This window comes from Agelaius phoeniceus, chromosome 16, assembly GCF_051311805.1.
Source record: "Agelaius phoeniceus isolate bAgePho1 chromosome 16, bAgePho1.hap1, whole genome shotgun sequence".
Taxonomy (NCBI): Eukaryota; Metazoa; Chordata; class Aves; order Passeriformes; family Icteridae; genus Agelaius; species Agelaius phoeniceus.
Window position 1 is genome coordinate 525992 of NC_135280.1, and position 13636 is coordinate 539627.

At 55.6% G+C, this 13636-nt stretch overlaps 2 protein-coding genes across 6 annotated transcripts in view; one reads left to right on the top strand and one right to left on the bottom strand.

Annotated features, from left to right (window-relative positions):
* The window catches only part of USP31 (ubiquitin specific peptidase 31), a 30584-nt gene extending 28842 nt beyond the window's left edge, over window positions 1-1742 (bottom strand). For all 4 annotated transcript variants that reach the window (XR_013184443.1, XR_013184441.1, XR_013184442.1 and 1 more), the window contains exon 1: window positions 998-1742. Coding sequence is in view for 1 of the 4 variants with exons in the window: in XM_077186735.1 (XP_077042850.1) it covers window positions 998-1579 (582 nt within the window). In the remaining 3 variants the exon portion in view is untranslated. The remainder of the gene's footprint in view (window positions 1-997) is intronic.
* A 328-nt stretch (window positions 1743-2070) lies between these two features.
* SCNN1G (sodium channel epithelial 1 subunit gamma) lies at window positions 2071-13153 on the top strand. Of its 2 annotated transcripts, XM_054643609.2 has the most exons (13): window positions 2071-2200; window positions 2382-2706; window positions 3452-3746; window positions 4174-4367; window positions 4751-4854; window positions 5651-5814; window positions 8547-8645; window positions 9645-9762; window positions 10214-10292; window positions 10371-10428; window positions 10740-10801; window positions 10997-11072; window positions 11457-13153. In XM_054643609.2, exons 1-13 carry the CDS (start codon window positions 2170-2172, stop codon window positions 11841-11843), a joined length of 1992 nt encoding a protein of 663 aa, XP_054499584.1. In that variant the 5' UTR covers window positions 2071-2169; the 3' UTR covers window positions 11844-13153. The 2 variants fall into 2 exon arrangements, with proteins under 2 accessions (XP_054499584.1, XP_077043057.1); XM_077186942.1 differs by lacking the exons at window positions 2071-2200; window positions 2382-2706 and adding an exon at window positions 2897-3322.
* The last annotated feature ends 483 nt before the right edge of the window (window positions 13154-13636 follow it).

Below are 13636 nucleotides of genomic sequence, written 5' to 3' on the forward strand. Positions count from 1 at the left end.
ACATCTCCTCTACAAGTCACTGTGCAAGAAAAATACCCCTAAAAGTGGTAGAGACACTCCCCAAAGTGTCTCTAAGTTGATGGTGTGGAGGCTACCACCCACCCTCGGATCCTCTGACACAGCCAGAGACTCTTCTGTGCCAGGAATAATACTTCTCCCTGTCCAGGAGGCAAAGCAGGCCTAGGGCACTTTTAAAACAGTTGTGCCCGATTTCATCCAAAGCCACGGCAGGGAGTTTTTACACCACAGCACAAGGACCAAGCCCTGTGCTCCAACAGCTCCTGGGGCAGGTGCAAGGCCCGGGCATGGCAGGGGCTGTTGGATGGAACCAACACCGCGGGGCCAAACACCAGCGAGTCCGAGCAAGAGAGGACAAGCAGGTACTCCTGAAACACACTCCCCAAATCAGCCCCAATCACGAGCTCTTGGGTTAGCAGACTTCAAGGCACACCTCTCAACAGCCTCCTTCTTTGCACGCTCACAACTCCCAAACAACAGTTAGTTGCAACTTTCCTAATGGTAGCCCAGTAGAGGAATGAAACAGTAAAATGGGTATTTTCACCGATAAAAACCATCCAGCATCAGCCAGCATCAAACACCATGAGCAAAGAGCACGGCGGCAGCACCTGTCCCATCCCCAGGGCGCTGCCGTGGGTGCCCAGCGCTGTCACCGGAGCGGGGTCTGCTGCCCTGGGAGGATGCTGGGAGCAGGAGCGGCACTCCAGGGCCACGGGCACACAGGGCCAAAGGGCTCATCCCACGGCGCGGCCGCTCGCACCAGCGGCAAGATACCCACCACAGCTGGAGACCGGGCAGCCTGCGGCGCCGGTGTGATGGTGACCCGTGGTGCCACGTTCGGACCTGCTGTGAGCCACGGCAGCACCGGCTGAGCCCCGAGCCCCGCCGCCTCCGCACCGCGGGCACCGGCCCTCCGGGGCTGCTCCCGGCGGCCTGGCGCTCGCTCCTCCCGCCTCGACGGGACGAGGCCCCGGCTCACCTTGAAGTCGCGGCTGTGCTGCGGGGTGTACTCGAGCGTCCAGAGCGCCCGCACCAGCTGCGCCAGCTGCTCCGTGACCTCGCCGGGCGCGGGCGGCGGCCCGTCGGCGGGGGGCGGCCCGCCGCGGAACTGCTCCAGCGCCAGGAACTCGGCGAAGAGCTCGGTGTTGCTGAGGCACTGCAGGATGGCGTTCATGAAGCAGGTGTTGCCGTGGTTGCGCAGCCCCGCCACGCCGGGCACGGCCTCGGAGCCGCCGGCGGGGCGCGGCGGGGGCTCGGGGCTGCGCGGCGGGCCCGGCGGGAAGCAGCTGCCCAGGCCGCCCGTCGCCTGCGGCGGGGGCAGGCGCGGGGCGAGCGCGCCGCGGGTCTCGGGCTCGCTGCTGTAGTGCGAGAGCGTGGAGAGGGTCTTCAGCACGCGGCTCATGAACCCGCCGAGCGACCGCCCGGACGGCGCTGGGGCCGGGGCGGCGGTCGGGGCCGAGCCCGCGCCGCCGCCCGCCGCCCTCCCGCGGAAAAGCCGCTTGCTGAAGGAGCGCTTCTCCTTGGCGCTGCCGGCCGGCCCGGGGCCGCTCACCCGCGACATGGCGGCGCGGCGCAGCGCGCATCCCCGCCCGGCGCTCGGCCCGCTCAGCCCGCCCGGCGCTCGGCCCGCAGCTCAGCCCGGCGGCCGCCGCATCCCGCCGGGCCGGGTCGGGCCGCGGCTCCGCCGCTTCACGGCGCCGCCATGCAGCGGGCGGGGCGGGGCGCGCCGCCACGTGACCGCGCCGCCACCTTGGCGACGGGCAGACGCTGCCGCAGCGCCGCCATCTTCGGTGCTGGCGCGGGGCGGGCCCGGGAGGGCGGGGCCGGGAGGGCGGGGCCGGGTCCCACCCCCGTGGCCGCGCCCCCGGTCCCGGCGCTGGTCCCGCCCCCAGCCCCGCCCTTCGCGGGCCCCGCGCGCCTCACCGGGGGCTCGGGCAGCGCTCCCGGGACCCGCCCCGCTCGGGCCCGTTAGTCCGGGCGCCCCGCGCAGCCCCGGCCGCCGCCGTGGGGCGGCGCTGCGCGGCCGCGGAGCGGAGCGGGGCGGGCGGGGCGGGGCGGGGCGGTCCGGGGCGGGGCGGCGGCGGCGGGGGTAGGTACCGGGGCGGCCGCCCGCCGGCCCATCGGCAGCGGCGCCGGGACTGCGAGAGGAGCATGGCGCCACCGGGCCCCGAGGGCGGCCGAGGTGAGGCGCGGCGAGCGCGATCCCCCCCCCGGGACGGCCGTCCCGGGGATCAAACACCGGGAAGGGGCGGGATGGCGGGTGACGGCTCCCGGCGGGACGGGAGCCTGCGGTCGCGGTGTGGCGGGGCACCGGGCGGGCGCCGATCCCCCGGCCGCCCCCTCAGTGCCTGGTCCGCCCGCAGCGGCCGCCGCGGCTCCCGGTAAGAAGATCACGGCGCGGCTGAAGCGGACGCTGCCGGTGCGCGGCCCGCAGGCGCCCACGCTGAGCGAGCTGATGCGCTGGTACTGCCTCAACACCAACACGCACGGCTGCCGCCGCATCGTGGTGTCCCGCGGCCGCCTGCGCCGCCTGCTCTGGATCGTGCTGACCCTCAGCGCCGTGGGGCTCATCCTCTGGCAGTGCGCGGAGCTCCTCATGAACTACTACAGCGCCTCGGTCTCCGTCACCGTCCAGTTCCAGAAGCTGCCCTTCCCCGCCGTCACCATCTGCAACATCAACCCGTACAAGTAAGGCTTGGGGGCTGGCGGGAGGATGGCGGCTCCGCACGCCGCTCCTTGTCAGCACTTTCCCTACCGTGGCTTTTCCCTGTAGGGCACCTGGGGTGCCACATCCCCCTCTGTGCTGCGTGGCTTACCCTCTCACCTCTCACTGCTGCCTCGGCTCGGTTCGTGCTGCTTTCTGCTCCTGACAGTCCCTGTCAGCTCTTTGGCTCTCTTCGAATTCCCTTCTTCCCCGGACCGAAGTTCCAGGATTTCAAACAGCATCATCTCCTAAAAAGTGGAAAGGGCAGATCTCTCACTCCTCTCTTGCTTCTTTCTTTCCGTATGGGATATTTTGACATGATTCATCAGCAATACTTTTCCTCCTGTCAAATCATGCTTTACATTGCTCTCTGTTCTGCTGCCAGATTCCCACCCCGGTCCCCATGGGGATGCAGCTCTTTAATGACGCTTCATTAGACAGATGAAGTCTTATTTCCACATGCTCTGCCTCCTCAGACTTCCTAACATAAGGAGCTTGAGAGTCTTGGGAGAACTTTCTCTGTAGTTCAGTCTGCTCTGCTTCCTGGGGTCCCTGCTCCAAGATCTCTCCATGGATGTAGCTCTGTCTACCCTCACTGATGTGAGAACCTGGTGGGAGACCACAGGGAATTCTGTCTCAAGCCCCAGCATCCACAGTGCAGCAGGCAGAGCCCTGCAGCTGGGCAGTGAGGTGGGATGGGATGTCACTGTCACGTTGTTTCCCGTGCAGGTACAGTGCCATGAAAGAATATTTATATGAATTGGACAAAGAGACAAAAAAAGCTTTGGAAACTTTCTATGGATTTTCTGAGGGCAAGTCCAAGGTGCGCCGGTCAGTGGATGACTGGAACAGCACAGGGAGCGACTTCTTTGAACAGATCCCTCTGCTGAAGGTCGAGGACTTCTCCAGGACAGCCACTGAACTGCACAGTGGGCAGAAGAGGAAAATAGAGGGAAGTGTCTTTCACAAGGACTCCTCCATCGTGAACTCGGGCGATTCCAACGACATCATTGGCTTTCAGCTGGTGAGTGTCACTGTGCCCTGGCCAGCAAGGTCCCTGTGGGGCAGCAAGGGGCTGTGTTGGGGTCAGTGTCCCTCCTGCAGCTTTTATTGCCTGCTCAGGTGGCTTTGCATGCACAGTGGTGAAGAGCACCCTGCCTGCTCTTCTGCCTAAGCCTCCATGGCTGCTGCAGATCCACCTCCAGAGAAGTACCTTCCTGAAGTCTTCCCAAATAGTCAGTGCCATCTCTGACCTTTCTTTTGCTCCTGAAATATTTGGTCATATCACTTAGCCCTGCATAAAAGGTCTTTGATGCCCACTGGTAACTTCATATATGGTTATTTCTGTGGAAGAGAAACACTATCGGATGTACAATCCTTAATTTACACCTGCCTTGTAGAATCCCTGATTTCAGTCCATCTGAATGCTTTTTCCCCTCTGTGCTTGTCAGTGTGATGCAAACAACAGCAGCGAGTGTGCCCTGTACACGTTCAGCTCGGGGGTTAACGCCATCCAGGAGTGGTACAAGCTGCATTACATGAACATCATGGCACAAATTCCCCTGGAGATTAAAGAAAAATTGAGTTATTCTGCCGAGGACCTTCTACTGACATGTTTCTTTGATGGCCTATCTTGTGACAAAAGGTCAGTGCACAAAAAATTCCTGCCATCTTAACAGCTTATTTCCAAGTCCATAATATGTAGGAATATTTGGTATTTGCTGAATTCCAGCAGGAGCCACTGATGGTTCTGTGAATCTGCCTCCCCCATGCTATTAACCCCCATTCCCACATTAAAACTTCCTCGAGTTTCCATCTCCTGAAATATTGAACTAGATCATACTGCCATGTAGTTTCAAGTCTCAGAAAGAGACCCACATCTTTCAGCAAAATAAACTTCTTGAAAAGAAGTAATAAACCCCCCATGCAGTCCTGGTCTGTCTCTGTCAAAACCAAAGACAAACGTGCTGCCTTTTTCCCACAGACTGAACTACAGGGAACAATGTCATGATATTCGATTTATTCCAGGCATTTCACTCGTTTCCATCACCCCCTCCACGGCAACTGCTACACCTTCAACAGCGGCGAGAGCGGGACCATCCTGAGCACCTCCACAGGCGGCAGCGAGTACGGTGAGTGCCCTTTGCCCACCCGGGCTGCTCTGGGGCCCTTTGCCCACCCGGGGCCCTTTGCCCACCCGGGCTGCTCCTGGGCCCTTTGCACACCTGTGGTGTTCCAGGGCCCTTTGCACACCTGTGGTGTTCCAGGGCTCCTTGCACACCTGTGGTGTTCCAGGGCCCTTTGCACACCTGTGGTGTTCCAGGGCTCTTTGCACACCTGAGGTGTTCCAGGGCTCCTTGCACACCTGAGGCTTTCCAGGGCCCTTTGCACACCTGTGGTGTTCCAGGGCACTTTGCACACCTGTGGTGTTCCAGGGCCCTTTGCACACCTGAGGTTTTCCAGGGCTCTTTGCACACCTGTGGTGTCCCAGGGCGGTTTGCAGAGGAACTGTTTGATAACAAGTGGTGCAGCAAACTGGATCCTGCTGGAGCGTGAGCGATGTGTTGGCTGTAGATGTACAGGCTGATTGGGGAAATGCCTGTTTGAACTAGTGCAAACTCTTGCCTGAGAATACAGATAATATCATTGCATCACTAATGTTTTCCAGCTGAAATTACTGCTGCCCAGTTATATAACTTTTTAAAGTGACTTCCAGCCACGTTCTCAGCAGACGTTATTTGTTTGCTGTACTCAGTACCACAGAGGGATGTTACTGGCTGCAGGTGTCTTGGTCTGGCTGGGCAGGGGCTGTGCTTGGCTGTTACAGTTCCACTTAAGGCCAGATAGCATGAAACAAACCTGCCCTCCCTGAGGAGAAAACGTGGCTCTAGCTCCTGGTGTAACTTCTGCCTTGTCTCTGCGGTTCAGGATTGCAGGTTGTTCTGTACATCGATGAAGCAGACTACAACCCCTTCCTGGTGACATCCACAGGAGCCAAGATCATGGTCCACGACCAAAACGAGTATCCCTTCATTGAAGACATTGGCACGGAAATTGAGACTGCAGCAGCCACCTCCATAGGGATGCACTTTGTGAGTGGCAACAATCTCCTTTTTGGGCACACCTTTGCCTTGGTACAGCTGTAAATAAAAACTGATAGGGTGATTTCAGAGAGCCAGCAGTTCGAAGGCCTTTAAATACCTCCCACTCAGCAGCTGAAGTGCCCTGAAGGAAATCCTGTGACCGCACTTCTCTGAAAAATAGGCCGTGGGAAAATCAGGTCTTTCTAAACCAAACTGGCCTGGGATATTGTTTGCTCTCCCTTTTCTTCCTCCCCTTGGCTTTCCAGGGGATTGTTGGTTTTGTTTTCACAGCAAAATCCACAGCCACAGAAATGTATTGTCAAGTGACTTGACTGGCTTTAGCAGTGAGCAGGGAGTTTGATCCCACGAGGGTCCCCGGACAGAGGAGCCAGAGCTGGAGCTGTGGGTGCCCATGCTGGGGTGGGGTCCTTAGGAATAGTGGCAACACAACCCCTTGAAGTGTTTTGTGACTGTAAGCCTCACTTTGCTGGTTTTCTCTCTATCCCAGCAGTAAACCACTCCCCTGGGCAGCGGCTTTGCTTTTGCCAGCAGTGAGCAAAGGCGAGGAGAGCTGCAGCTCCTGCTTTCCCCATTTAGTGTAGTTCAGAGGAGGCATTTGGCCCGAGGGGATTCGGCGCAGCAGCGAAAGCTATGCCAGGTCCCCTTTCATCTGGATGGGCTGTTAAGTGAGCACTTCAGCTCTGCCTTTCTTTCTGGTGGAGCACCAGCTATCCTGCTTATCTGGGTATGCCGAATATTGATAGGCTCTGCATTAGAAAAGGCATTAAAAGAGGGCTGATGTTTCACAAAATGCAAATAGTTAACTGTCTTCCAGCTGTCTGGAAAACTGGCAGCAGCTCCTTGGTCAATCATCACTGAGAGGTTTGGGAACCAGGATGGTGTGAGGACACAAAGTCTCTCAAGACTCTTTGTCACTGTCACACCGTACTGAGACTCTGTCACACAAGGCAGTCTCAATATTTAATGTAATATGTTCCTAGCACAACACGGTTGAAGTTTTGCTGTAGTATAAAAAACAAGATTGGGCACATCTTAATGTCTGTATATAAAGGATTTGTCATGAGGAAGGGATCCAATTGCATCCTAATGAGGCAGCCGAAATAGAAGCTGGACACAATTTCTGGTCTCAGAACAAAAGCTGGGGATCACTGTCCTGCTGGGGAAAGACAACTCCGGAGAGCCTGCCGAGTGTTGGGGGTCAGGACTGTCAGGACAGGGCTGCAGCACCGAGGGGCCAGGTCAGTGCTTGTCTCCACAGGCACGGTCACAAAGGAGGACACAGCAGCTGTGTCCCACACGGTGCTGCTCGCTGGGCTCTGAACATGCCCTCAGTGGCTGGTTAGTGCTCATGGCTTTCTGCTGCTTACTAGGACTGCCTCCCACCTCCAAAAATATTCCGACATGCTTGGCATGCAAACAAGGCATTGCTTGGTCAGAGTTACAATGCTTTAGTTAAATATTTAGTTTAGAAATTATTTCAGTACCTGAAGGAACAAGTAAGTTTTGTAGGAGCGTAAGCCACAACAAAACAATTCTATACAAAGGATCGATCATCTCTTGGAAGCCCCAGGAGCAGACTGAGGTAGTGTCTTGGCACTGTGGATGTGGAATTTAAAAGCTGGTTTCAGTCAGTTTTCAGAAGTAATGCATCTCTAGTACTGAAGTCCCATCTTTCCCTCCAAAGAGAGATTTAAACATCTCTAAAAGTGGTGACTTGCAGCATACTGGCCCAGAGGCTTCTCTTGCTGTAGACAAGGTGGTGAGGTATGCTCTTATCAGGTGGCCTCAGGAGCTGCATTCAGAGCCTTAGGGGTAACGAGCTTTTCTCATGTTCCTGCTGGATTGATCCTTTGTGCGGAATTTTAAATTCTAATTTTAAACTCTGTAGAGAAAGATCGGTGAATGGATTCTTAAATGGATGTTTCTTGTGGTTTCAGGCCACTCTATTGTAGAGTGGATAATTGCTGCGGAAAGATAGCAGGGGCTGAGGGAGGTAGGGCAGTCTGCAGGAAGTGGGCCATGCAGCTGGAATCACATCTCGGAATTTAAGGGCTCCCAGCCCTGGTTTCACAGAGCTTGCGGCACAGACTTGGCATGTCAGAGCTCTTTGCTCTGGGCAGACATTGGGAAAAGTCATTAGCATTTGAGAGGAAGGGTCAAAGCAGCACCTGGAAAAATGTTTGAGGGAGACACAAACATTTGATTTAGAGTGGATTGAGAGAAGTGCTGTTGAGCACCAGTGGAGCCTCAAGTGCTATTTACCCACAGCACAGGAGCAGCCAGTGCAACAGCAGCTCAGGCAGGTGGGGATCCTCACAGAAAATAACCCAAAACCCTCGAAAACAACTGCCCTCCCTCAGAACACAAACATCCAGAGTAAAAACACAGCCTCTAAGACCAGGAGAGAACATGCATATGGATTACTGTGCTTTGAAAAATCCTCACTGCCGTGATTACACCACCCTACATTCCTGCAGAAGGTTTCCAGGAAGACAGCAGAGAATCCCAGCAGAGCAGTTTTTTTGGGAAACGGATATTAGAGACAAAAAAACCCTTGTTTTGACAAGGGATCGACAAATCACTTTAGGTAGCAAAAGGTAAACATTCTGCTCAAAGCTGCCTTATCACTTACAGTTTCAGAGTTGGGATAAAGTGTCACTGAACCCTTTGGTTTGTCTGTGAACTCCAAAACCACAAGTTTTTTCTTTTCTGTTTCCCAGACTCAGTCTCGCAAGCTAAGCAAACCCTACAGTGACTGCACAGAGACAGGAGCTGACATACCTGTGGAAAATCTCTATAACAAGAGCTACTCACTCCAGGTAAAGCCATTACACTTGGGTTTATCAGTTGCTTGAAAACTACCTGCATGAAAAACTTTATAACAGTCTGTGGTTGAGGACCTGAGACTGGGAATGGTCCGAGCACAGGGTTGTTGCTTTTACCACTGATGTAAAATGCAACAGCACTTCTTAAAATCCAACTTTTATTCCTAAGTGGTTGCTGTTTGAAGTTCCCTCAGGCACCCTGTTAGATAAAGGGAGAACATGAGCTCATTAGGCAATTTTCAAGCAATGTGAGACTGGAAAATATTGGCCAAGTAAAGGTTGCAGCTTAGTAACCCTTGAAGCCAGAAATTGTGACCTTTAGGACTCCAAGAATAACAGAAACCATCTAATCAGTATCCAGATAGCAGGATGTTTGTTTACAGAGTAAGTTTCCACTAATTTTGCATGGTTTCTGTAATTGGGTCCTCTTGGAGAGTGTCAGTTGTTCTGGCACTCTCCCCTTGAAGAATTGTACTTACATTAGCTCCTGCCTGCTGCAAAGCCCAGGTCTAGGCTGAATTTCTGTTTGATGGGGAATACGAAATCTGCTCTGGTGTAGTGCCAGGTAGGATCACCCAGACATTATCTCAGGTTTTTAATAACAGTACTTCACCGAAACTCAGGGCTCAGGAGGGCTGGGACTGGGACCGAAAAGCTTGACTGGGATTTAAAAGAGAAGTTCTGTTCCTGCATGTCCCAGTGTTGTAGCACAAGCCACAGCTCTGCTGCCCTGTTAATCCTCCCAGCTTCACCTCTCTTAGGCACCAGCAGGGTTTGGTGGAAGCTGTGAACGTTTGCTGCTGTGAGTCACTTCCCACACCTAGTTAGTGATTCATGGGCCACGTGCCATGGCAGGCCTAAAACCCTCTCCTTGACTCTGTAAAACTGCAACACTGAAGCTTTTGGTGGCTATAGGGGAAGTGGGGGCATTCTGCACAGGAGCCTGGAGCTTGGTGCTGCCTCTTAGCCCCCAGGTGTGTTGTTTCTCCCCAGATCTGCCTGCACTCCTGTTTCCAGAAGGCCATGGTGGAGTCGTGTGGCTGTGCCCAGTACGCACAGCCCTTACCTGCTGGGGCCGAGTACTGCAACTACAAGAAGAACCCAAACTGGAGTTAGTATTGAAACACTCTGGCACTGCCCATGCCTCAGCTGCCAGTGCTGTCCCCTGCACCCCCAGTGTCCCTGTCTCAGCTGCTGCACACCCAGCATGCTGGGATGAGCCAAATCTGCCTTAACCCACTTAAGCCCCCACACCCAGAGCCAGAAGTGCCTCCCTTGCTCACACTGACTGGTTTGTGGAACTTGCCCTGATGGCTTGTCACCTGTGCCCACCACAGAGCAGTCGAGTGGAGGGCTTGACCAGGTGGGGCAGTTTTCATGCCTATATCAAGTGACAGCCACTTCTCAAGAGTCTTTTGCAATATTTATAGGATAAATCTTTTTATCCCCACAATGTAGGCGATGGCCACAAAGGCCACCTATGCCCCAGATGTCCCACCCCAGCCCAGGTAGCAAGTTTTTTCTTTCTGGCTTCTCACACACGTCCTGCTCCTCCCCTGCAGTGTACTGCTACTACAGACTGCATGAAAAGTTTGTGAAGGAGCAGCTGGGCTGCCAGCAGATCTGCAAAGATGCCTGCAGGTAAGTCCTTGCCACAGCCAGAGGTAAAGTGTGCGTGGGAGTTGGAGCTCACGAGTGACACCCTGCCTCTCTCTGCAGCTTCAAGGAGTGGGCGCTCACCACCAGCATTGCTCAGTGGCCATCCGTCGTGTCAGAGGTCAGTCCCCACTTGCACTCCACCACAACAGCAGCCTGGCACAGCAGCCTTGAGTAACCCCAGAGGCTCAGCACAAAAGCAGTGATACTATGCCCAGAGATCAGTCTGTAATTTCCAGCTCAGGGCTTCCCCTCCAGGAGTTCATCATTAAACTGAAATTTGTCTTGGGAGATGCCCAGGCTCAGCTGGCCTGTCACACACTCAGTTCTGGTGCCCATACTAGCCCAAGGAGATGTGGAGCATGAGTCCCTTCCCAAGGGTCTCTGCACAAGAACCTGCAGCTAGAGCAGCATTTTCTGTCTGTTCTCCAGGACTGGATGCTCCGAGTTCTCTCTTGGGACAAAGGGCAAAAACTCAACAAGAAGCTGAACAAGTAAGTCCCCCTGTGTGTTCCTGCCTTGCACCTCCAGCTCTGATACGATCTCAGCAGCCCTAATGATGGCAATTGGGGAAAAAGCTCCCTTGGAGCAGCCCAGCCCTACTGGTCCAACTGGTTATTTGCATAGTTTTTCAGTATGTTTCATGTTATTGTTTTACTAAACCCTCTGCCTGCCTCCTTCTTCCCCAGGACAGACCTTGCCAACCTCATGGTGTTTTACAAGGACCTGAACGAGAGATTCATTTCGGAGAATCCTGCCAACACGGTGAGTGAGCGTGCTGGTCCCTACTCCCAGGGGACGCAGCGCTTCCTCCCACGCAGGCTGGAAGCTTTCACCTGCCCAGGGGAGCAATCCCACACGGGCAGAGGCAGGAAGCTGATCTCAGATATGCACCTCTGGGCTGGTCCTGCCCTTTCCAGCCCTTATCTCGGGCCACGTCTCTGCCTCTCCAGCCCCGAGCCCCGTGCAGGGGCTGCGCAGCAAGCTCAGCTCCAAGCTCCTTCTGAAACTGAGCCAGAGACAACAACAGCAGAGATGGGCCCAGTGCATTGGGAGTGCTGAGCAAGCCCTGGGTGCCCCGGCCCCATCTCCCTGCCTGCTGTGATGGCTCCATGGCGGCCCCTAACCTTGTGCTCTCTGCTCCTGCAGCTCGTCATTCTTCTGTCCAACTTCGGGGGCCAGCTGGGGCTGTGGATGAGCTGCTCCGTGGTGTGTGTCATCGAGATCGTGGAGGTGTTCTTCATCGACTCGCTGTCCATCGTGCTGCGGCGCCAGTGGCAGAGGGCCAAGAAGTGGTGGAGCGGCCGCCAGCAGGGCAGGGCGGCCCAGGCCACGGCCAGTGATGTGGAGAGGCAGGGCCACGAGAACCCCGCGTGCATCGACGAGGACCTGCCCACCTTCACCACGGCCCTGCGCCTGCCGCTGCCCCAGGACAGCCCCCTGCCCAGGACTCCCCCGCCCAACTACAGCACTTTGCGCCTGGAGACGGCCTTCACAGAGCAGCTGCCCGACACGCTGGAGCTCAGCCAGCACTGACACCCGCCACACACACCCACCGGCCCCCAGGTGGGGGCTGGACTCGCGTCCGGGGCCAAGGCACCCATCCGGACAAGCACTGAAGGGCTGCCAGGTCAGACCCGTACTCAGGGATTGAACTGGCACTCAAAGCTGCCCCGAACAAAGCTCAGACACGAAAGCCCAGGGCTCAGAGACATTGGGAGCTTCAAGCAACATCAGTTCTCGAGTTAATGATGGCAGGAGATGGCTGGAGCAGGATGTGGTACTAAGCTGGGATGTCTCACCAGGCAAAGGCACGCATTAGCCACCAGCTGCACACACCCCATTGCATGTGGGCAGGAATTGCTCCACAGCAGCAGATTGGTGCCACATTGAGCATTAACACTAATTGCTCTCTGCTGTGTGGCTGGACTTGTGGGAAAAACCCCAGGCTGTCAGGAATCCAGGATGGCATTTGTAGCAAGGGCATGACAGGGGCTTGGGTAAGGCACAAAAGAGCATGAAAGGAAAGCTCTCACTTGAATTTTCATTAGAAACCCGATTCCAATGGTGGCCTGAGGAGCTCTTTCTTGTGAGATGAAAAGCCAGGACAACCAAAAATGGGCTTGTAGAGCAAGTTACTACACAGCTGAGGTAGGAAAGCCCGAGTCATCCCCAAAGAATCATCTGAAAGGGCATGAAATCCAATTTGGAGCACAGTAATGAAGTGCATCCTCTGCAAGCTTGTTCCATTCCACATCACTCAAGCAGCCCTTAAACATAACTTCCAAGGCGCTCATTAAATTACTTCCCAGAAGCCTCACAGGGAGTTAGCTGGCTGCTCCTTTCCTGCTCAACCCCAGGCAAGGACTTCCTCCTGCAGCCAGCTCCCCACCTACCTGCCCTGGAGCTGGCAAAGCCTGGAGGAAGTTTTGCCCCCCTGTACCTCATCCACCTTGCCCCCACACAGCAGTGTCAGCACCCGCGTTTTACCTCCTGTGCTGCTCCCCCCAGGGCCAGGGGCTGCTGCCTGTGCAGCACAGCCACGAGTGCTCCTGGGGGAGCTGGGGCCTCCCTCCTGCCACAGCCCCCTGTGCTGCTGCCTTCAGCTCCCTGTGGAGAGGATGGGCAGAGCCCACCCCACACTGGCTGGTGGGGTCTGTAGGGCCAGAGCCATGCAGAGCATGTCAGGGGGGTCTGAAGAGTCTCTCCTTTCCTTTCTCTATGACCTTATTTTATACAGGACAGTGAGAATCCAGAAAGGTTCTTTAATGTGCAATAAAACCTATTTTAACTGAATTATTTAAATATATGATAAACTGAAAAAATAAAGATATATTTTTGAGTAACTGCTTTGCCCTTTTTTGTTTTTAAATCACCACTGTATGAGTTAGCTCTCAGGATGCCTGCAGGGAACTGAGAGGACTTGTCTGTGCCTGTCCAGGGGCTGTAGGTTCTCAGAGACCCCAGGCCTCTCAGAGAGCTGCAGCAGGGGGGTTCTGTGGGACCCAGCTCAGAGCAGGCAGGAGGAGCATGGGGTGCAAGCAGAAACAGTGAAAAGGCCTTTCACATAGCAATGTTAACCAGCAAGAGACCAAAACCACTGGAACTTCCATGTCCCCAGACAGCTCTGCACCTGAGCAGTCCCTTGGAGGCCACAGGAGAAGTGGGAAGCAGACCTGCCTCAGCCCCTGGTGCAGCCCTGGGCGAGCCATGGCTCATCCCCATCACCTCTAACAGCACCAAGTACCAGCTCATCATGGCAGTCTTGCCCCATGGGCAGCGGTGGCAGGACAGAGCTAGAGCAGAATAGGGCAGCCCCGCCTCCCCTT

What these genes read in the sequence shown, in the direction of transcription:
- SCNN1G (XM_054643609.2), top strand. Translation starts at nt 2,170, where the DNA reads ATGGCGCCACCGGGCCCCGAGGGCGGCCGAG. An exon ending in GGCCATCCGTCGTGTCAGAG is followed by an intron (nt 10,429 to 10,739) that starts GTCAGTCCCCAC and finishes TCTGTTCTCCAG; the next exon opens with GACTGGATGCTCCGAGTTCT. An exon ending in CGGAGAATCCTGCCAACACG is followed by an intron (nt 11,073 to 11,456) that starts GTGAGTGAGCGT and finishes CTGCTCCTGCAG; the next exon opens with CTCGTCATTCTTCTGTCCAA.